At 37.1% G+C, this 21,690-nt stretch overlaps 2 protein-coding genes across 4 annotated transcripts in view; one reads left to right on the top strand and one right to left on the bottom strand.

The window, feature by feature from the left end:
* The window catches only part of LOC112560664 (E3 ubiquitin-protein ligase MYCBP2-like), a 55,495-nt gene extending 46,279 nt beyond the window's left edge, over window positions 1-9,216 (top strand). Inside the window, 15 exon segments of the mRNA XM_025232669.1 lie at window positions 360-457; window positions 460-509; window positions 685-974; window positions 1,379-1,466; window positions 1,635-1,754; window positions 2,232-2,339; window positions 2,473-2,601; window positions 2,803-2,929; window positions 3,189-3,295; window positions 4,325-4,516; window positions 5,164-5,271; window positions 5,390-5,599; window positions 6,007-6,114; window positions 6,252-6,417; window positions 7,266-9,216. Coding sequence (XP_025088454.1) covers window positions 360-457; window positions 460-509; window positions 685-974; window positions 1,379-1,466; window positions 1,635-1,754; window positions 2,232-2,339; window positions 2,473-2,601; window positions 2,803-2,929; window positions 3,189-3,295; window positions 4,325-4,516; window positions 5,164-5,271; window positions 5,390-5,599; window positions 6,007-6,114; window positions 6,252-6,417; window positions 7,266-7,381 — 2,017 coding nt within the window. The 3' untranslated portion in view covers window positions 7,382-9,216.
* A 547-nt stretch (window positions 9,217-9,763) lies between these two features.
* On the bottom strand, window positions 9,764-21,659 carry LOC112560662 (histidine--tRNA ligase, cytoplasmic-like). 3 transcript variants are annotated; one of them, XM_025232667.1, is made up of 15 exons: window positions 21,527-21,648; window positions 20,207-20,407; window positions 16,569-16,655; window positions 16,231-16,350; window positions 16,015-16,110; window positions 15,599-15,724; window positions 15,195-15,302; window positions 14,890-14,988; window positions 13,613-13,706; window positions 13,072-13,199; window positions 12,627-12,699; window positions 12,100-12,281; window positions 11,483-11,599; window positions 11,182-11,328; window positions 9,767-10,718 (listed from the first exon to the last, which is right to left on the bottom strand). In XM_025232667.1, the coding sequence occupies exons 2-15, from the start codon at window positions 20,300-20,302 to the stop codon at window positions 10,629-10,631; spliced, it is 1,563 nt and encodes a 520-aa protein (XP_025088452.1). In that variant the 5' UTR covers window positions 20,303-20,407; window positions 21,527-21,648; the 3' UTR covers window positions 9,767-10,628. The 3 variants fall into 3 exon arrangements, with proteins under 3 accessions (XP_025088451.1, XP_025088450.1, XP_025088452.1); XM_025232666.1 differs by lacking the exon at window positions 20,207-20,407 and having other exon boundaries at window positions 9,764-10,718; window positions 21,527-21,659; XM_025232665.1 differs by lacking the exons at window positions 20,207-20,407; window positions 21,527-21,648 and adding an exon at window positions 18,847-19,018 and having other exon boundaries at window positions 9,764-10,718.
* Window positions 21,660-21,690: the final 31 nt, after the last annotated feature.

The raw sequence follows: 21,690 nt of genomic DNA, 5'->3' as shown, positions 1-21,690 counted from the left end.
GGAATGGGAGATAATTTCCTTGGTGGCAAAAGCATAGAAGGATTGCTGTATGAATCGTTGATTGGTTAAGATAGAAAGAAAAACAGTTGCAAACCGAAAAAGGGAGTGCCAAACACTTGCTTCTGCGCCCACAACAGTTATCAAAATTTTATAGCGGAATAAGGAAAAGTGTGAAATGCAATAGTGGAAAGCTTCGACTCACCAGCAATTTATTTGGAATTTAAGTGTGGTAACCTAACATCATGTCATCAGGTGTCTTAAAAGTAATGCTAAAATTGTATGCTCAGAATAAGGTTGTTTGATAAAGGCTTGCAACAGGGTTTTTCAGACTGAGCTTATGATTGCATGTTTGGTGGTAGGGGGTCGGATGTGTACTGCTTTGAGCTGCTGTCCATGGTGGAAGCTCTTAGTGGATCCCCTGTTGGAAGACGTTACCTTGTGCAGCAGTACAGTCTCATCCAGATCTTTTCTCTCTGCTGCACACTGCCTCTCCCCGCATTCAGAGACAGGTAAATTTTTTGTGACTTTTCCCTCTTGTTTTGACATGGCTGGAATAGAATTAAATGTTTAGATAATGAAGCGAAGGAGTAGTGCGTTATTTTAACCAGTGCAGTTGGTAAATAGTTTGTTTACATGATATTTTTGTCATGGATTAATAACATTTTTATGCCTTGAACTTAACAGATCGTGGCCATATTCCGAAGAGTTCTGCCAGACGTCAAACCCCAAGTTTTGGCTAGCCTGTTGTCTGTACCAGCCCTCCCTCCTGCTGATTACAGCATTGTCAGTGCAGCTTCACGGGAAGAGGGGGACGCATCCTTTGATCCTCACAAACCAGGAATCCTGGACGTTTTCTTGGCATGCATCAGCAAAGCACTTATCGTTCAGATAAAAACCAAGATTGAGACAACAAAAACTTTATTCACGGGTTCCTTGATTGATTGCATGCCAAAAGAAGGAGTGGCATCAACAAAGTAGGTGTTGATCTTCAGCCACTTTATATTTTATGTGAGGATAGATTTCTGATTTTGAAATTGAGAATTTGAAACGAAAGGTTGAGCTCCATAGCTTAATCATTTGTGCATGCTTGAACAGAAAAAAAACAACTTTTGACTTTCTTGGTCCAAATTTTAGCACTGAAATGAGATTTCATAGGGTTAACTGATTGTTAGAATGGTGTGCATTTATATATATAGTTATAACACGACATGCAATAACTTCTATAAAAATGTGTCAAGATAATTAAGACTTTGCATTTTAAAAGTTAATTAAACTTTGTATTTTAAAAGGTATTTTACATTCTTCATATTATAATGCCTCTGTGAGTCAACTGCTTTCATAATGTTGCTGTAACAGATTTCTGCTCTCACTTTTACAGAGCAAATGGAGCTCGATGGTGGCTGAGGGGCACTCTTTCTTCATCTCTGGCCAACAGCATCATTTCTTTGATTCAAGATATGACTGCCGTGAGTAGTGTGTGTGTGTGGATGTATATGTGTGCATGTGGAAGAAAGAGGAAGAAAGAGGGGAGGTGGAGATGAAAGGGAGAGCAGGCTCGGTTTGTTTTGCTCATGGAGGTCCTCACAAATTTCATGGAGGTTCACTCCTGCTTATCATTAACTCGATGATTGCAGGGAAAACTTTCTGAGACCTGGGCGCACATCACTAAAGCCGCTATAGCAGAAGCCATTCTGAATTTGACAAAGCTGGATGAGTCTCAGCGTCATCCCCAGGCCTGCACTCAGCTGCCCACTGTGAGACCCTAAACCTTTTTTTGAAACACCAACTCAGACTAAAGTACCAATCAAAATAAACCCCTTTTGTGTTTGGTGTTGTGCAGTTTATACATTACACTTGCAGAGTAAAGGAAATATGAAAAGAGAAAAATGTATAGTTTTCCCATGATGAAGTATTTTAAGCAGCAGATTAGTGAAAGTGCAAAATAGGCTGGTGATGATAGTATTTACTTATTATTCTTTCTGAAAGTTTTAGAGAGCAGATTCCTGGAAACTAATATCCTCACAGTACAGTTGTATGAAACTTTTTGGTAGTCCCTTAATAGTGTTATAAAAAAAGATTAGACCCTGAGGGAATTTGTTAAAAAATGTGTGGTGTAAATAAAGGTTGAAGTAAATACATAATAGTCCTTGACAGAGTTTGACTTGAGATAACTAACAATGTTTGCCTTGAAAGAACTGCCTAACTTCAAGAGTGTTTGGATTTTTGGACAGCTGTGGCTGGCTCTTGCCTCCTTATGCGTCTTGAGACCAGAGCATGTTGAGCGCTTGTCATCTGGAGAGTGGGTTAGCAGTCCTGACTCTGCTCATGGAAAACCCAGGGTACGTGTTTGCAAGATGAATCAAATTTTTCATCTAATATGAGTCCTTTGAAAAGATGAGCAAAAGGACCAGCACATTATTATGCATGAAACCTCACATGCTGGTCATTTATCCACCATCTTTCCTCTTGCAGCCTACTTGTGACAACCATGAAGACAATGTCACACCAGCTATTATTTTGTGTGGCGACTGTGGCAACTTATGTGCAGACTGTGACCGCTTCCTACACCTGCCTCAGCGCATGCGAGGTCATCAGCGACAGGTTAGTGGTCATGGCTAGCAAATCTGTTGGTCCTAATTTCATCACCTGAAGGTTCTTTGTGTTCACTAGTTTTTCAGCTTTAATGTAGCACTTGGCAAGGTAGGAAAATTTTGAGGAAAGAATTCAAGCCACTAGAAATATGATAAAGAGGTGTCTAAATTGTGTTTTTATTACTCTCATTCTGCTGGTGATTTATTTTAGGTTTTTAAAGAGGAGGAAGAAGCCATTAAAGTTGACTTGCATGAGGGGTGTGGCCGGACCAAGCTGTTCTGGGTCATGGCCCTTGCAGACTCCAAGACACTAAAAGCCATGATTGAATTTAGAGTCGGTAGGTGCTTTGGAATTGTCTTAAGTGGCATCAGCAAATTTCCATTGTTCTCAAAGAAAGTGTCAAGATGGTTTAGAATGCTGTTATGACAGAACATATTTGTTAGGGGGAAGTTAATTTATGGTTGAAATCCAGACATCATATTTACATCACAAGTTGCAGTGGTATTCAGTTATTTGACTATTTATTTTTTCTGGCATAATCATATGCTCCCTTATTCTGTGAGCTCATGACATTAAAGGCAAAATATTGTGTGCAGGTAAGCAACAACCTAATGCTGCCACAGGCACCTGCCGATTCTGTGGCAGTACCAACACCACAGGTCTTCTTGCTATTGGCAGTGTATGTAGCGATGAATCATGCCAGGTGAGAGCAAACTGTCACATGTGTAGACAGTGCTGACTGTGGCAGTAGGAGTTGTAACAGATGCTTCATTTATTCATCTCTTGACCGATACCAGTACATGAATGGTTATGTTAGTTTGCTGGGACTGGTTATCAAGGGGAACAAGTGGACGAGTGAGCAGGTCCTGCATAGAGCAACTAGTCCACTCCTTTATGTCTGCAGATCAATTCTTTCTTTGTCTACAATAATGTCAGTACCACCTCCACCCATCCAAGGTACCCTGAAGGATATCTTAGAATGTTGTGGGTAGAGTCTATTCTTCACATCCATACAGCAGGACTGGAAGTATGAAGGACATACAGTTGTGCATGATAGTAACCCTGACAGCATTACTGTACCATATCCAGTCCAGTCTGGTAATTGCTGCTGTCACGATCCTGATGCAGACATCTGCTGTAGAGCTGCCGTCTTTGGGAATAGTGGCTCCCAAGTACTTAAAGTTGTAGACCTCCTTGAGCCAAGCTTTGCTTATGTACAACCTCTGTTTTGCAGTTAACCATTTTATTTTCAGTGCTGTCTCTATTTTAAACCTATTCACATTGTCAGTCAGTTTGTGAGTAAGTTCTTGTAATTTGTATAGGAGATGAAACAAATTCCAAAACTTTATGTAAAGATTTGAAAAAGAAGATGATATAAGAAGTACATACTTCTCCATATCATCAAGGCCTGTGCTGCATTATGCTTTAGATCAGACCTGGGCAAAGGGCGGCCCGTGGGCCAGATCCGGCCCACCTGTCTCTGACCGGCCCGCCTCCTGTCTCTGACCGGCCCGCCCGCTGGCCCGCCCGCCAGTATATATACTATATATACAATATTGAGTAAAACTGAGTTAACTATATTAGTCCGGCCCTCTAAAACCATCCCAATTTTTCATGCGGCCCCTTGAGAAAATTAATTGCCTACCCCTGCTTTAGATGAACTAACAAACCCATTGAATTTTTATAGTATTCAGCTTAGCATGTTTTTTATTTTATTACTTTTTTTAATCAGACGCATGCCAAGGAGGCATGCATCAAAATGCTGGAGTGTGGCCATCCTTGTGGTGGTATTTTGGATGAAGATCCATGCTTGCCCTGCCTTCACCGCTGCCGCCCCTCAGACCAGGAGGCACTGAAACAGGATGCTGATGACATGTGCATGATCTGCTTCACAGAGGCATTGTCTGCTGCCCCAGCCATTCAGGTAAAATGGTATCTTACTTTAGAGAAATGTATGATATCCCAGCTGTACTGTAGGAATTATCTGCCCCAGCTATTTACCTCATGTACATCACTTCATATGGAAGAAGGGAGTAGGTGGGAGAAGTCACGCAAGATACTAGAGTAACAGTTCTTTGGGTGTATTTTAGACTAGTAACAGTCTCTAAAATGATCAAACTAGGGATTTCTACAAATAAAGCACCTTATTTTGACATTAAAGTCAAGGTCTTGTGGCTCAAAATGGCTACAATAGTGTGCGTGGTTCTCTGTGGGGAGGGCAGGGTATGTGGAAAGTTGAACACTTCTCTCTCCTGCCTTTACTTTCTTGATAACTGGGGTAACCCTTAATGCTGTTATAAAACTCAAGCAAGGCTTGTACCATCAACCTGGTACTCTATGGTGAAGGAGACTAATCATAAGACTATAGGGCCTAACTGTTGAAAAGTTCGGAATGCATAAGAAAGAAAATTCAAGCATAAAGGCTACTCTGCTTATTACTGCTCTTTGTGCTTATGAAAATTAAAACAGCCATTTACTTCTAATTTTGTACTGTTTGTGACTTCTTAAAAATCCATATAGGGTGTATGTGCACTAAACATACCAAGTTTTGGCCATAATTCTGTCTTACAGCTAAAATGTGGCCATGTGTTCCATCTCCACTGCACTCGCATGATCCTTGAAAAGCGCTGGGTTGGACCTCGCATCACCTTTGGCTTCTCTCTCTGTCCCATTTGTAAGGTAAGCACTTGTGCGTCCAAATTAGTGGCGTATCTATCCATGCTTTAATAGCATTTCGTCTCTTTCATCCTGACATTCACTGTCATCCGATGTCATCTAGACAAAATCATTCTTGCAGAATGACATTCAGCATCCAGTGCTACGCATCCTTCTGGACCCTATCCGCCAGCTGTATGAGGATGTCAAGCGCAAAGCACTGATGCGACTGGAGTATGAAGGACTTCACAAGGCAGAGGCCATCACAACACCTGGAGCCCGATTTTATCAAGATCCAACAGCCTTTGCCATGGACAGATATGCATACTATGTGTGCTTCAAATGCAAAAAGGTGGGCAAAAGTGGCGTGAGCTTTGCTTTCTTCTTCTTTGTAGGTTTATTAAATAAATGCCATCTTTGATTTCAAACCATTCAGATTAGTTACATCTTACCTGAGCATAAAGTCAAATCTATGCTCACATTAACTACAGTGATTCTATTGGTATCACCTTCGTGGGTTAGCCTATGCCTATCCTTCTGTAATTACTGTATCATCCAAGTAGGTTTTTCTACATACTGTAGGATATATTACAAATACAGTATTGCATATCCTACATATTCTTTGTACTGAGATTAGAGATTTTGTTGTGATGAACAGACATAGAGATTTTTTATTTTTAAAATATCTTGTGTTTTGCTGATTACAAGGTTAGTGATATAGAAGGAATTGTGGAAATGCTAATGTTGCACATGCTGCAGGCTTACTATGGAGGAGAAGTGCGGTGTGAAGAGCAGTTTGGTGGCATGGAGGACTATGACCCCAAAGAACTGGTGTGTGGAGGCTGTTCAGACATCTCCAGGGCTCAGGTGGGGCTACTTTTTTTTTTGCTTGTCTTTGAAAGGTTGGAAGTTTGTGAAATTCGCTTCAGGTGCATATAGTGACATTGCTCAAAATTTGAATGTTATTAGCTTTTGAATCTATTGAGTTTGTTAAATTTTTCCAGATGTGCCCCAAACATGGCTCAGACTTTCTGGAATACAAGTGTCGCTACTGCTGCTCTGTGGCAGTTTTCTTCTGTTTTGGCACAACACACTTCTGCAATGCTTGTCATGATGACTTCCAGCATGTCACCAATATCCCCAAAAAGAGTTTGCCACACTGCCCAGCAGGTGAGGTTGCCATGATTGCAGAACTGTAGAGCTGCGAGTCCTCTAGCAAAGAAATGTAACAATACCTTTGTGTAGTCAGATAAAAAGGTGAAATCTATAGAGATGACTGGGTTGTTTGCATGCTTGTGTGGAGGAAGGGTCGTTGGCTAGGGGTTAGGGGAGGGAAGGAAAAGAGAGGGGGTGCCAGGCAGGAGTCTAATGTCAGTCATATGTGTTTGGAAATAAAATTGTATTCCTTGAAAAAAGCACTTCAGGAACTAAATATTATGTAATGTGAAGATGACAAATTATTGATATTTTTGTTGCAATAATTTGTGAAAGCTTCGTCATAAAACAAGAATACTTCAAAAGAATAATTTGGGTGATATATTGTTGTTTTTTTTTAACTGGCATTAACTTTTCACTCATCCTGGAAATTAGAAGCATTAATCTTTGCTGGTTTAAAAGATAAATTAGTTATGCAGATAAACCTTTACAAAATTGTACATGTGTATTGGCTATTTTTGCTACCTTTAGTGATGCAGCAAATTTGTATTAAATACTGAATCATCATTTTTGTATTAAATAATCATGTTAACAGTCAGTCTTGCTTTTTTTTACTTTAAAAAAATAGGAGTTTGTGAGCCATCACTGTATCACCATTTAGAATGATAAAATTTGTAATGGCCAGAGAACACCATACTTTCATTATGAACATCCTTGAAACCGTGCATCAGTTTTCCCATTCTACATTACTGAATCGTAAGTTTATGATTTGAAACATTATTACGGATATCAAATTTTTAGTTTAAGTCATTGATCTTTCTTCATCTGCTACATATGTGTGTGTGCATCTGTCTATGGCTCAGGACCTCGTGGACGTCAGCTGGAGGGAGAAGAGTGCCCCCTTCACATTCAGCATCCCCCTACAGGAGAGGAGTTTGCCTTGGGATGTGGTGTCTGCCGCAATGCCCACACTTTCTAAAACAGGTTGTGCCACACGGTAGCAGTTGACTGCATGGGCATTTGCCAATGATAGTTCTGGAAGGATTTATACACCAGCTGACGAGCTTTGTGTTGTTGGTGATTGAGGGAGTTGACTAATCACAAGAAACTGTATTGTGTTCAATAATAATCATGTAATGTACAGAAATTAGAAAATATAATTTATAGAACATAGCATCGAGGGCATAGTCTGTTATGGCACATAGTTGATCACCAATTACATGATCCCATGTTCACAACTGATGGCATTATACACATTAAATACGAGTTACAGTACAGCATGTTCACAGCTGACAGCAGATGGTATGGCATCTGCCTCATTTAATGTTTAATTTCAGCAGTATTATAATCAACACTTTAGCAATGTGCCTGTTGTCATCCCAATAGCCCAGTCTTTACTTTTAATCTCCTTTTCATCACCTGCGGTTTCATGTTGTAGTTTTTTCCTGAGGGATTTTTAAGTACATTCCCTGATGAATGTAGCTCACAGGATTTGATGTTGCTGACCAAACCAGTTTGTCACTGGTTTCAGTTTTAAAAAAATAACTGTTTATTATGTGCAATTTTATTTTTGCGAGGAAATGTGGTTTCTAGGTGATGTTTTGCTGCCACAAAGAACAGAACTTTGATTAATGAGTAATGGGCATATTCTGTAAAGGTGAAAAACAGCGTTTTGAAGTGATTATGATTTGGATTGGAATCTTTTTGAGGTTTTTTTTTCCCCCATTTTAATCTGTGGAGTGGGAAGAACACGAGGGTTGCACCTGCAGTTTTTCATTCTCATGGGCCCATTACATACATGTATTTTTATGGTTTACTCATATTATCCAGATTTGAAAGTCATCCATGTTAAATGTTCTGCTTTCTAAATTTTCTTTTGTTGCGTTTGAAAAACTTTTTCTGCTCCACTGGGCATTTTGTTAAAGTTTTTCTTTGGTACTGTCCAGTTTGAATTAGTTTTGCCAACAAAGCAACTGACATGATTTTGTCAGAAATAGTATTAAACTTCCAGATTGCCTAATACTTTAGATATTTGTGTATTGTACATGTTTTCCCACATGTTTGCTTTCTTTAGTGACCATCTTGGGTGTTTTAGAATAAGCTTTTTTTTAAAAATAAAATTTGCTTAGTGTACTGATTTTATCATTAAATTATGTTTCTATAAGGTAACCGTTTCCTAAATATTTTTGTTTAAACATTTGTGAATAGCACCAATGGTTCTCCATAGCAAACACCTCATAACCTGAATCCTTACTTGCATATCTGTACACATTTTTAAATGTTGTGATTTTTTCCCAGTATATTTTCCTACTTCCGATAGAGAATTTCTGTCACTCTGGTTCTGTTTTACGATATGACTGCAGCAAAAAAGGCACATTTAAATCCCCTTTTAACCGAGTGCAAAAAAAGATTGGATTGAATGATTGCTGTTATCCTGGACAAGGTTACCAGTATCTGGAAACCCCACCCCAACAAGCAGAATATATGTAGCAATGTGAATGATTCATCAGCAGCTTATCAATCATGTTTATATATATATAGGACATGCCCAGGATTTCTTGTTGTGTATGTTACCATATGTAAGTATATTAGAAGCTAATCTTGACAGAATCAAAAATGTAGTCAAAATATTTGTAAATTTACATGCATTGCTAGTCTGTTTCTATGTCCAAGTAGAAATTTAATTCTCCAAAAGTGGTGTGGCATTAGAACATGTCTGGATGTGTGAGTATATGCATGGATATTTGCCCTACATGTTGTAAATTTTACATTTCCTGTGATATAATTTTGACATTAAAGACGACAGTTTCATCAGCTTTGTGTGTGTCGGGGTAGTGGGGTGTCACATAAGTGAAATGCTGACTGAGAAGAAGTATCCAAGATAAAGGTGAGAGAAATGACTAAGGTGAGAGAAATGACATCTAGGTTCTACATCACAAGATTTTAAAAATCTTTTGCTATACTTTTTTTTTTTTTAAATGGTTTGCAGGTAATTTAGCTAGTTTGTAGAATATAATACTGGCAGAAGAATACAAATATTCTTAATGCTTGACTTTGTTAAATATGCAGACCTGTTTTTTAATGTTAAAAAAAAAAGCCTGCCCTTTGTTTCACATTGGACAAATTTTTATGCCATATTAGTACCCTGATTATTAGCAGGCAATGATGAATTCTTGTTCTTTCACCCCATGGAGAGCTTAGGGCCGCAACTACATGCAGTGATGAATAGGTATGATTAAAGCAGTGCCAATGATAAGGAAATGTTTGCAACCACCACCCTCGATGTCACTATTGGCAGTTCAGTTTGGTATTTGTGTGGTAAAAATGTGAGAAATGCCTACATCAGCTTGAAAACGCAACCTTCCACTGATGTAAAGAGAAAGTTTATTTTCATTGCCTGAAAAACAAAAATGTGCATTACAAACAACTTTCAACTGAGGTTTGAGCCTCCTTTTTTCTGTCACTGGGACTATCTGTGAAAAATAAATCTTCAGAAGGGGCACTCTATGTTCCAGTTTGTCACTTCTGCGATCATAACTTCCACTGTGCTGACTCTGTGCAACAGGTAAAACTTGCAGTAGATGCTGCCTCAGTTTCTCTTCTATTGGTCTCTCTCCTACCACTGAAGACTGATACTTTAATTTGTATACTGTAGGGTTATATGAAGACAGCACTACAAATCTGATTCCTCAGAAGTCAACTACTGCTGTGAAAAAAACCAATTCTTTTTTTCATTCTGATACAATTTTAGCACTATTATGCATTTAGCTATATAGTTCATAAGCCTCTTATAATGTGTGCATACACATTTGTGAAAATGGCAACATTATTTTGTTGCATGCACATTTGTATGGAACTCAAATGAATTAATAAGGGAATGACATTTTGTGGCTATCAAAGTACAAATTACTAAGATTTGTGGCCTGATGTTCTACTATAATTTTTCTATTCGGATACAATGTGATTTCCTTTTATTTCAACTGCAAAAAATTAAGCAAAGTCTGAACCTTCTACCTGTTGAAGCATGACACAAAGGTACAGAGTTAGGTACTCTGTGTTGTCTTCTTTCCTAAACAAACCATCAGATCATAACAGGCCTGTTTCAAGAAAGATGGCGGCCATTTCACAGATCAAGTGAAGAACTATGACCTATCAAAGTCCAGGCCTGTTTGATTACTGCCCTGTAATCACAATATCAGCAGCTTGCAATGAAGCTGTGGGCCCCTTTAGTTGCCATCCAGTCCTGTATCCACAGCCGTCAAGCCTGCCAAAGTCTTCTTGATTTCTTGTACCATATCTGTACGTCTGACTTCTCTCTATGTAACACATGCACACATGCATAGCATTTAATCGTTTATTGGATGTTCATAGCATTACAAGTCTAGAAGCAAGTTATAATGGTGGACAGGCGTATCCCTTGAGGGCACCCCTGAGAGACACACACACACACCCCTCCCTGTTTCATTGAGTTGTAAATGTTCAGTCCCCACTGCTTAGTGCAAAAAGAACAAAGACAAAGCATGGATTTGAGATTTGCAGTGTGTCCTATTGACCGCTAGCTGCAAAAATATGTTTCCTTTTAGGAACATACATTAACATTATGGGAAATAAATGAGACTACTGTCTGACAGAATTTCCAATTATGGGAAGGAAAAAAAATCCAGATGTTGCTTTGGGTACCCAGAGTTAATGTAGCAGAAATCTTAATAAAGAGAACATTCTTACTTGAAAAAATTATAAACACTATGCTTATGCTTTAATCTTAACTCATAAACTTACCTCTTCTCTGGTGGCAACATTTCTCAGCTTCACAACACCCTTTTCAATCTCAGATTGCCCGATTATAATGGCAATGGGTATACCATTGTTTTCACAATACTGGAACTGGTCCAAGGCTTTGGGGTTACACTTGTAAGATTGCTCAGTCTGAAAACACATACATGGATGGTTTTAGCATTCACCAACCATGAGTAAATGTGGAAAACGATGAAAAAAATTTTTATTTTCAAAATGAGTTCCTCAGCATGATCCTGATGTATTCAACAAATGCCTTTCTTATTCTAGTGTTTAGGGAACCAACCTTTATGTCCGCAGCCCAGAGCTCACTACAAAGCCGTAACCGCTCTTCGACCAAATTTTTCTGTGCTGAGATGATGTAAACTTCAGTTTCTGTGGTGCGAATTTTGACAGCAGAGCTCTGGAAAATATCAAAACAACTTTCGATTTGTATTCTCCATACAAGTTACATGTCATCACTCCCCTGCATACATTGCACTGAGATAATCACCTTACTCCAAAGACTAAGACAATGAAGTCCACTGTACTGTTTCCATAAACCACAAATCATGAGTAGACTCTTCCTTTTTCATTTTTTTTATATAAATTTCCATGCAATAAACCATGGAATTACAATCATAAGTTGTTAATAAAAACAATCCTTTAGTCAAGTCTTCCTATCCCTCCTAAAATATTTTAACTCTCCAGACCATCTGAATGACACAATAGCACTATGCAAGCTGTCACCAAAGTCTGTAGAACTAAATAGAGAATGTGTTAGCCCCCACCTTGATAAAAGTTAAAGCAACAATATCAGGGTTAAAACAAAATTCAAAATCAAAATACTTGTAAATCAAGACTTAAGTTGTTAACTGTAAGCATAATTCTTCCCGCTACACAAATAAGATTGCTGCTGCAAACCTGTGCTTTTGCTTCCATGATAGAAAATATTCGCTCCACTCCTATGCTGACACCAACACATGGCACTTTTTTGCCCTTAGGGTCAAACATTCCCACAAGTCCATCATAACGACCACCACCAGCCACACTCCCAACGCCAACCTGTTCCTCTGCATTTGCTGTACTTTGTTGGTGGGAATAACCTGGAATGAGGGTAAGAAAAGATGATGTGATTTTAAATGGCAGATTCAACATGTTCTTCTAGTGGTGGGAAAGGAAGACTATTTCTTAGGTGGCAAAAATATTGAATTGCCATACATACTATTGACTAGTTCAGATGGAAAGGACAATAATGTTTCACAGATGGCTTATGCTCAAAGTGATTTTCACAATAAACACTTATTATCATCACTATTTCATCCAATGCCTCTTTCTGAATACACTAAATGCATCTCAGAGTTACACTGGTTTTCATCACATTCTATTATTGCATCTTTATCCATACAAAATGTGGAGGACACAATGACCTGCTGTCTAGCAACTCTTACCTTTTAGAACTGCCTCATAAATAACACCAGTGTAATAGTCCAGCCCTCTTGCCAAACTCATATCAAAGAGCACCTGAGAGAGGTAAAATAGCAAAAGTACATTTATCATTTTGTTATTTCAAGTATCAAACTTTCCGTTACAGAACAGAGTTTCAAGTCCAACAGCCATCAAATTTCTACTGGGTTCTCTTCTAGGGAACAACTATTATCATTGCAATTAATTTGTTCACAAAAATATGCTATAAGAAATGTAATCAGCTAGAGTTATCATCAAACTGTGAGTTCAATCATGAAAGCAAAGCTACTACAGGTTCAATGACCATCTAACAGTGTAGATTCTACTCTAACACTTTCAGATCATGCTCTGTAACATTAATTGCTTTAATAATCAAGTGCAAGGATAGCCGCTACAAATAATCACCAAACAGTCAAGTAAGACAAGTACCTTGTCCAGCACTCCATACAGCTCACAGTATTTGAGCAGCAGATGCATGTCTTTCAATGCTTCTACTGCGCTTGGCTGCTTCTGTAAGGCTTCGTCCTTCATCAGCATTTCCACCACCTCAACACCTCCTGTACCGTGCCAAAATGCAGGTTTTTATGCATAACTAGCCTATAATCTAACAGGCTCAAGAAAGGTAACTTGATAGATTTAAACAAACAATGGCAAAAGCTTCCTTTAAGGGAAAGAGTTTGATCAAATAAGTATTCAGGCTCTGCCTGCCTTTAAGTGCTGTGTGACCAACCTGATAATCTGTGAATCTCAAGACATAAGTTTCATGAATTAAAAAAATGATAGTACAAACAGAACAAGTACATTGATATCGCCCTGTTTTCAGCAGCTGTTAACTATCGTTTTGGTTTTATTTAACTAAATATGTCAGGTATTAAACCAGCTTTCAGATCATCAAAATACGGTTATGCCATCAACTCTGAAGCTGGGGAAAAGATACACCTAATGCTAGAGAAATCAAATCACACATTACCTTGGAAACGGACATATTCTCCAATTTTGTCTGCTGAAGCAGGATCAAGGCCTTTCTCATCGACCATTTCTGCTCGCACATCTGTCCAGAATGTCTGGTGCAGCAATAAAAGATCACAAATGTTTCAAGAAGTAAAATCAAAACAATGAAAAGTGGTACAAAAGCATTCCTTCAAAGAGACTGGGTCTGAAGACCAAAGCTACAGCAAAGGCTACAGAGATGAGTAGTATCTTATCTTCTCCCTCCCACTCCTTTGGCCAGTTGGCTCAGTCCCTGGTCCAGACAGCCTTGGAATGTCAATGGCTGTCTAGGGCTATGGCTAAGGAGTGTAGACAGATAGGCTTGCTTAGCTTACACCAGAAAATATTTCTTCCAGTGCAGTGTTTGCCCCAGCGTTTTGTTGTAACCCCATGGTTGTCACGCTCACAAGTTTCTAGCTTTAGCTACATCACTGACATTACACAAGGGGGCAGCTCTTGCAGATAACCTCATAGTTGTTGGTCTTCCGCTGACATGTCTGGATGCTTTTAACTCCACGCCATGCTGCCCGGAAATCAGCACCTGTGCAGCTTCCAGCACTGCCCCTCACTGATCCGATAAATCTTAGCTATGTTAAGACTATCTCACAGCTTGTACTCTGGTACATGACAAAGGTTTTCTCCCTCTTTCCTTCTCCACTATCAATAGTCTAAATGTACAAATCCTTAGGAACAGCTGGTCAGTGGTGGAGTCGTTCTTGCTACATTAACAGTCTCATATGCTAATCTAGGTTTAGCTGGTCATTGATGGGGTGGGGTGGGATTCTTATTCTTGTTACCTGTTTTCCCCTCCTTACTTCATCTTGCTAGGGATACAGCACTTGGTATAAATTTCTAACCGAAATAAAAAGTTTTCCTTATTTAAAATTTCTTTTATTAAGGTTTTAATTTTATTCAGGTTAGAACTCTTATCACTTCACCCCTCTTTACCATCCTTCCAAGTTTTTTGACTGAAGAAGACAGCTCGTCAGGGCATCAGGTAAATGGTCACACTGTTCTAACTGGGTTGAGTAGGATAACAGTACTTACACATTTCTAACCTTACTAAAACTAAATTTACTTTAGAAAATATTTCCTAGTTATAGTACAGGTATTTAACAGTCTTCAGAACAGGTAAACATTCACACACACTGGCACTACAACAATGAAGTATAATGCCTTTAACCCTCTCTCTCCCTAGCAGACACACAAGAATGTGTAGTCGAACTGTTTACAGAAACATGAGGTTTCTTATCTTACCTTGTCAAGTTTGTCTACAGCAGAACAAATGGACCTAAATTTTTCATCAGGAACACCACACGCTGCAAACATGCCATCTAGTAACCGTCTGTGGTTCACCTATAAATTATAATAATCAGTCATTACTGGTGATTTCTACTTTTTTCTTTCCCCATGGTCATATTTTTTTTCATATTCACTAAATGACTTAAGAAGCAAAAAAAAGTGATTAACAGTGTCAAGACTGTGTAGTATGAATTCACATCAATCAAGAATCGTTAATTCCAACAATTCTAAACTACACAAAAAAGCAGTAAAATATTGACCTTTACAACAAAGTCTCCAATCTGAAGATTGTCCAAAATCTCTGCCACAATTCGGATGCATTCCGCATCAGGTAGCATTGCGTCATATTGTCCAGCAATGTCAAAATCCTGTCAGGTTTAAACATAGTGGTTACTACAATAATGCTACAATATAAATAAATAAATCTAAAACAAACTTGTAGCCTGAAAGTTCCTTTCAGACACAATCCAATCCTTATATTCTTTGTGTTTATTCAAGACGTACTGGAAAAAAAAACTAAAACTAAATGCATGAAGTAATAAATGTATGCTGCAGTGCGTCTCATGAACAAGAGACAGCTGTGAAACATGACAGCACAAAAAATATGCTAAGAAAAGAATATAAGTACTCTGCAAGGTAGTTAAGCAAGTTTATGAATACTTACACACTGGTAAAATTCCCTGTAACGTCCACGTGTCATGGCTGGATTATCACGACGATACACTTTAGCTATATGGTAGCGTTTGATGTTGGTTACTTTGTTCATGGCAAGATAGCGGGCAAAAGGTACCTTAGCTCAAGTCAAGGAGAAATTCTGTTTTCGTATAATTTCATTAGATCTGCTCCAAAAACATTTTTAGAACAAAGCTACAATCAACATAATTTATTGCACACTGTTTTAAACAACAAATAATTTGTAGTAAGAAATGTCTTAAAATGAAATGCAACTGATCTGCAATCCATCAACATTCAAAAAAAAAATCCTTATGCCTATTAAAGACAATAAGATAATGTATGCAGAATCATCTACATCAATTTTAGGGTATTTATATGCAAACACACATTACAAAAAAAGGTTACAGTCAAATCATATCTGAGAGACAAAAGCTCTCCCCCTTGATCAGCCAAGTCATAGATCAACTTTGAGTCTTCGCCGTACTTTCCAGTAAGAGTTTCCTGAAGTAAAACGGAAAAAAAGGAAAATAGTCTTTGAAATTGTTGGAAAGCATATTTTATATGCATTTTATTTTCTATGGCTACTACAGAAGAGTTGCTCAAAATATTGCCAACTTTTACCTTCAACTCAAAAACAGGTGTGTCAATTGTCTCAGCACCATGACGTTTGAAACACTGAATAATTTTATTGAATACACCTTCTCGTATAGCCATTTGCTCTGGATTGTAGTCTCTTGCACCCTGCACAAATGCCACAAATGTTTAAAATAAAATTCTTGCACATTTAGCCAACATGACTTCTCTATGTGCTAGTTAACTATTCTAATTTTTCAAAGGTGTTACCATTAATGGACTTTAGCAAGCACATCATGCAACAGTTTTCAAAGTAAAGAACCAAGTACTCAAGAGCACAGTTCACTTAGAAAGAAAGATACCAAAAGTAAGTAAATATTGATTACCTTAGGTGTCTTGAGAACAAATTTCTTTGGCCCATCATCCCCAAGTTGTGCTTTTAGTGCAAGTAGCTTGGCAACCTCTTCTTCTACCTTCAACAATCCAAAATTCCTTGTACATGATTATAAGGATTATGATTATGATGATGATAAGTATGTTTGTATCATTGTGGCCCTATGCTCCTCAAAGGAGCAACAAGGAATAAACAATGCTTGTATAGCATGGAATCCCAGCACATGGCTGTGCAACAATTATGTGATTATAGAAAGGTCACACACACACACACACAGACATACAAATTGAAAAGAACAACAACCTAAATCTTTTTAGAACAAGTAATTTGGAAACCTCTTCATTATCTTTGACAAACTAAAATTCCTTCACACAACATGAAAGTGATAAGAGGAAGTACAAAAGTACAAAATATTGAATAACGCACTTGTACAGTTTATAAAATTTGTAAGATCCTTAATGGTATGGTCTCAAGGTTTCATCCAATTTTGATCAATGATGAATAATTCATCAAATATTTTTCTTTGATTACTCCTGCATTTTTCAAATCTCTGGATTGGGTACAAATATGCCATCAATTAAAGCCAAGATGACTAAACTGTTTGTCATTGTCATCATGGGAAGGTAAGAAACTAAACTGGCAGAAGCTAGGATTATGACGATGATGACTATTATAAAGATGATGAGAACAATGATGATCAGTATGCTTGTATAATGTGGAATTCCAGCACTTGGCCATGCTCTACGTGTTTCACATTACCAGGCCATGATTATGAAATACATGTAATTTCAGAGGGAAAGGTATTAAAATATTGAAGAACAAGGATCCAGCTATTCTCTTTTCAAAAATAAGGCTGCACACTTTTCTCTTGACTCGACATGCAGAAAAACAAGTTTTTAAAACTACCTACAATACACTACACCAACACCTACATTCATAAGATGTGTCTTTGCATGAATCAGCTTATTAAATTTAGTAAAGATTTCTATACTTTCTGATATTAGCCAAATAGCCCTACCCACACCAACTGGATTCATACAATAGCTCAATTACAGCTTTTGCCAAGCAATCATGCTGAAGTAAAGTATCAGTGGAACCGATATATCAAAATTAGAAAGAGATATTAATTTTGCAAGTCTTCATATAATATGCCAAAGAGATGGCATGAAACATGGATTAAGAAACAAAAGTACACAAAGCAGATAAAGACACCCAACATTTTCTGCATCATCTTCTACAAAGATGATACATCTCAACAGAGATGAGATTTAAATACATCCCAATGGGATCTTGGCCTTGTTAACATGCAATGCTTTTAAAGATTCATGCAGGACAAAAGTATGTCTGGAAGCAATGTTTGGAAATCTTTAAAAAAAATTCAAATAAAACAATAATTAGGATTAAAACCATATTTTTAAAGTGTAATGTTTTATATTAAACAGAATAATTTTTTTTTCCAAAACTGTTAATGAAACAAACCCCAGCAGACATGTTTCACAAACTGACCATGTATTGGCAGTCTGCAGCAAAACCATTAAAAGATGGTGAGTAAAGCTCTGATGGTAATACACTCACTGCTACACATGTCATACTGTAAGAAGCCTTCAATTTCTCTTGTCGAATTCAAAGAAACTAAAAACTTTTCAACGACTCAGTACTTTAGCAAACTTGCAGCACAGATCTCCAGGCACTCCAGGGTTTTTCACAGCAAAAATACTCGTTACAATAATCAATCACAAACATTCATAAATACTAAAATAAAATAATGAGTGATCACTTCTGGTTTTATGCTGTCTAAGACTGCTACTGACCTCTTAGAAACAGTTGCATCATCCTCTGGCAGAGGCCAGATTTCAGGGTTATTTTCGATAAAGAGGCTAACAGTAATGAGGCTATATACAGAGTATATTATCTACCCATTAAAAAAAATGGGAGTTACAGCCTACAAAGATGTCAATAGCATTTTACCAAAAAATCTTTATGAATGAAAAATTAACAGATAATTCAATGCATAACCAGAAGAAAAATTACCAAAAAAACTGAGGGGAACAAAAATCCTGAGGCTTAAGTGCAGCAATCTTTCACTTCTAACAACAATAAAGAAAAGAGTTTTTCTTCACCTAAAAAAATATATAATCAAATGTTTGCACCACAAATAGAGATTTACTTAAATATAAAACTACTGATCACACTTTGTATTCAGACAAATTAATTATTCTGATGCATTTTACAAGAAACAAGAAAGTTTAACGAAATGTTCCCAACCTCACCCCCTTTTTTGTGTCTCCTCTCTCTACTGGCAGATGAATAGCCTTATGAATACCACCATCACAAGTTTCCATAGGAACTTTGTTGTTAATTTGTTCCTCAGTCATTATGAAGTGAGAAAGGATATCTTTATCTGCAGTAACTCAAAATGTCTAAGCTTAAGGTTGGTATGTTCAACATGCAATGAAAAGACCTTTTTGTTGCTTAATTCATTCAGCATGACATCAAACTAAGATGAAATATGAGCTCAACCAGTTCACAGAATGTCATGGGACAACAATACCTGTTGCAAAAGGCTGATACTTTTTGATAGTTACAGGTCAGCTGTTAACAGGGCACAAACTTACCTAGAAATAATACTAGAATTATCAGTACCATAATGAAGGTAGTTTACCAAACAAAAATCTAATTTAAAAAGTAACCAAAATGACAAACAAAAACAGAAACCCAAAAACAAAAAAATAAACTAGAAAACTTAGATAAAACCTAGTTTACAATTACCTGTAAAACTGTACAAAGAGTTCAGGACAATAACACTTAAATTTATAATAATAATGTAATAAAGAACATGTTCTGAATACGTGAAATAAATATTGACTGTAACAAAAAAAAGTGTATTACAGGTAACTATTAACAGGTGGCAATGTATGGATGCATGAGAAGAGAACAGCTTGATACTCTGGTCAAAAGTAAAGGCATAGATACACTTGTCATTATCTTCTTCTTGCTTATCATTTGATTGGAAGAGTAACTGGGGAGAGCTTATCTGGGAAACTCATTCTGACAAAGGCCTTCTCATTTCAGTTGTTCTCCAAATGTTATTCAATAAGGGAACATGCTTTGCAGAGGCATTAACATGAGTAAGTTAATGAAATTATTGTTTATCTAATGATAGATACATTTATATTCCTAGTACTAACTTTCATTGTAAAATTCCTTATAGGTCATATAAAAAGAGCATTTATTTATTGATGAAAACTGATGATGAAATATTTTTCTTTTTATCTGAACTTGCTTGATATCAGATGCTTTGTTTTTCATAGTCACAGTGACTTTAAGAGCACTCTTTCTGATTTAACTTGAAAGCATTTCAAGCATCTAATATGTCATTTTCGTTACAATTTACAATTTTGTTATCCTAATTTTGAATTGGCAAGTAGGTAGAACTTGAGGTGAAGGAGCCAGCTAAAACAAATGACTAAAATTTATTAATGTCTATTACAAAAGTTGAAAATATACTATTCTGCTGAAACTGATTGCAACAAATCCTAGAAAATTGTTTTTCCTTTGCTTCAAAAAGTAAAATGCTCTAAGCAATTGAAAGAGAAAATTGTGTATGTAAAGGTTTCCACTAAGCCATACCTGAGATGAAGCAAGCCAAGCCAGGTGTTTTGGCCCAAGAAGTTTGTGGACAAAGGATTGGTGGAAGGAGCACAGTCGAAGACCAGTGCCAAACATGATGGAACAGCAGCAACACGCCGTGACAGAAAGATAAGCCAATACCAGACCCCAGCAAGGACGCCAGATATGGAAGGAGAGGATAGAAAGACCCTTTCAGCAAGTCTGGTGAATAAGCAGATATGAAAACAAAAGCCAAAATTCTCAGATCTAGAGCTGAATTTAGCTTTAAAAATTAGCTGACACAAAAAGTGCTGGCCGAAAAAAACAAATAAAGTGTTACTACAAGCTGGTATTACTTAAAACAATGTACATGTGAAAGAAGCTATACAGGAGAAGCTAGATTAAAGTACTTAAGACTCCACATTCTGAAGAGAAAGAAGAATCTCGGGAGGCTTTACCAGACGGATGTGATGACATTGATATGCATGTATTTTTCTCCTTTGTAAAAACTAACATTACTAGGAATTAAGACAGAAACGTTTTTATTCAGCCACTGTAGTTACACTTAATGCAAAAGTTATTTTTCACAAAGATTTAAGTCTAATTGGAACTCCTTTTGACTAATATTAAATATGCATTAAATCTGAATAGCTTCATGAACTCTATGCGGCATTCTAAATTTTATAAATCTGTTTCAAGTTTTGATGGATAATAAAATATGTATGTGAAATTAAGACCCAGACAATACTAAAGTGACTTATAGATGGGACCTTCGATAGGTCGCCACTGCTAGGCCAGTCATACTACAACTGTCATAAGACATTATCATCAATACACTATCATTGTCACATTTAAAAAAAGTTTCTCAGTGTTCACCCCATAAAAAATCTTCACCCCATACTGTCAAATGTCTACTAAGTTCTACGACATTCTCTGTGGTGTTAACCAGAGAATGATGATTTTAAAAATAGCAATCTACTAATCTAGTAATGTTACATCAGATTTTTTCAGTTTTGAATAGAGTGCTGTTGACTTTAAAAAGAAAAAAGCAATCTACTAATCTAGTAATATTGCATCAGATTTTTCAGTTTTGAATAGAGTGCAAATTTGTATTAAATCAAATTATGTAAAACTTCTAAAAACCGTTAAAATCATCATGAGAAATTTTTTTTAAGCATTAATGAAACTATGCAGTTATTATTATAAGAAATACAGATCAATCTCAAGCCGGTTTAGCAAACTAGTTAAAGCAGACGACAAAGTACGATTACATGTGACAGATGTAAGAATCGTTTTACTACAGATTCCGATAGCTGACAGCTATTATTCTTAATCTTTTACCTGTTCTTTTGGTACTTTTTCGGTCTTACATTTGCGTACAACCTCGCCTTGAGCTTTAATCTGCTCTAGCAATGCAGCTTTTTCGGCGTCCGCCATCGTTGCGAGGTTCCTGTAAATATTTCAATTGGAAAATGTTTTGCTCATAATTTATTATTTCTTCAACA

Source organism: Pomacea canaliculata, linkage group LG3, assembly GCF_003073045.1.
Source record: "Pomacea canaliculata isolate SZHN2017 linkage group LG3, ASM307304v1, whole genome shotgun sequence".
Lineage (NCBI taxonomy): Eukaryota > Metazoa > Mollusca > Gastropoda > Architaenioglossa > Ampullariidae > Pomacea > Pomacea canaliculata.
This window is presented reverse-complemented; position numbering and strand designations above follow the sequence as displayed.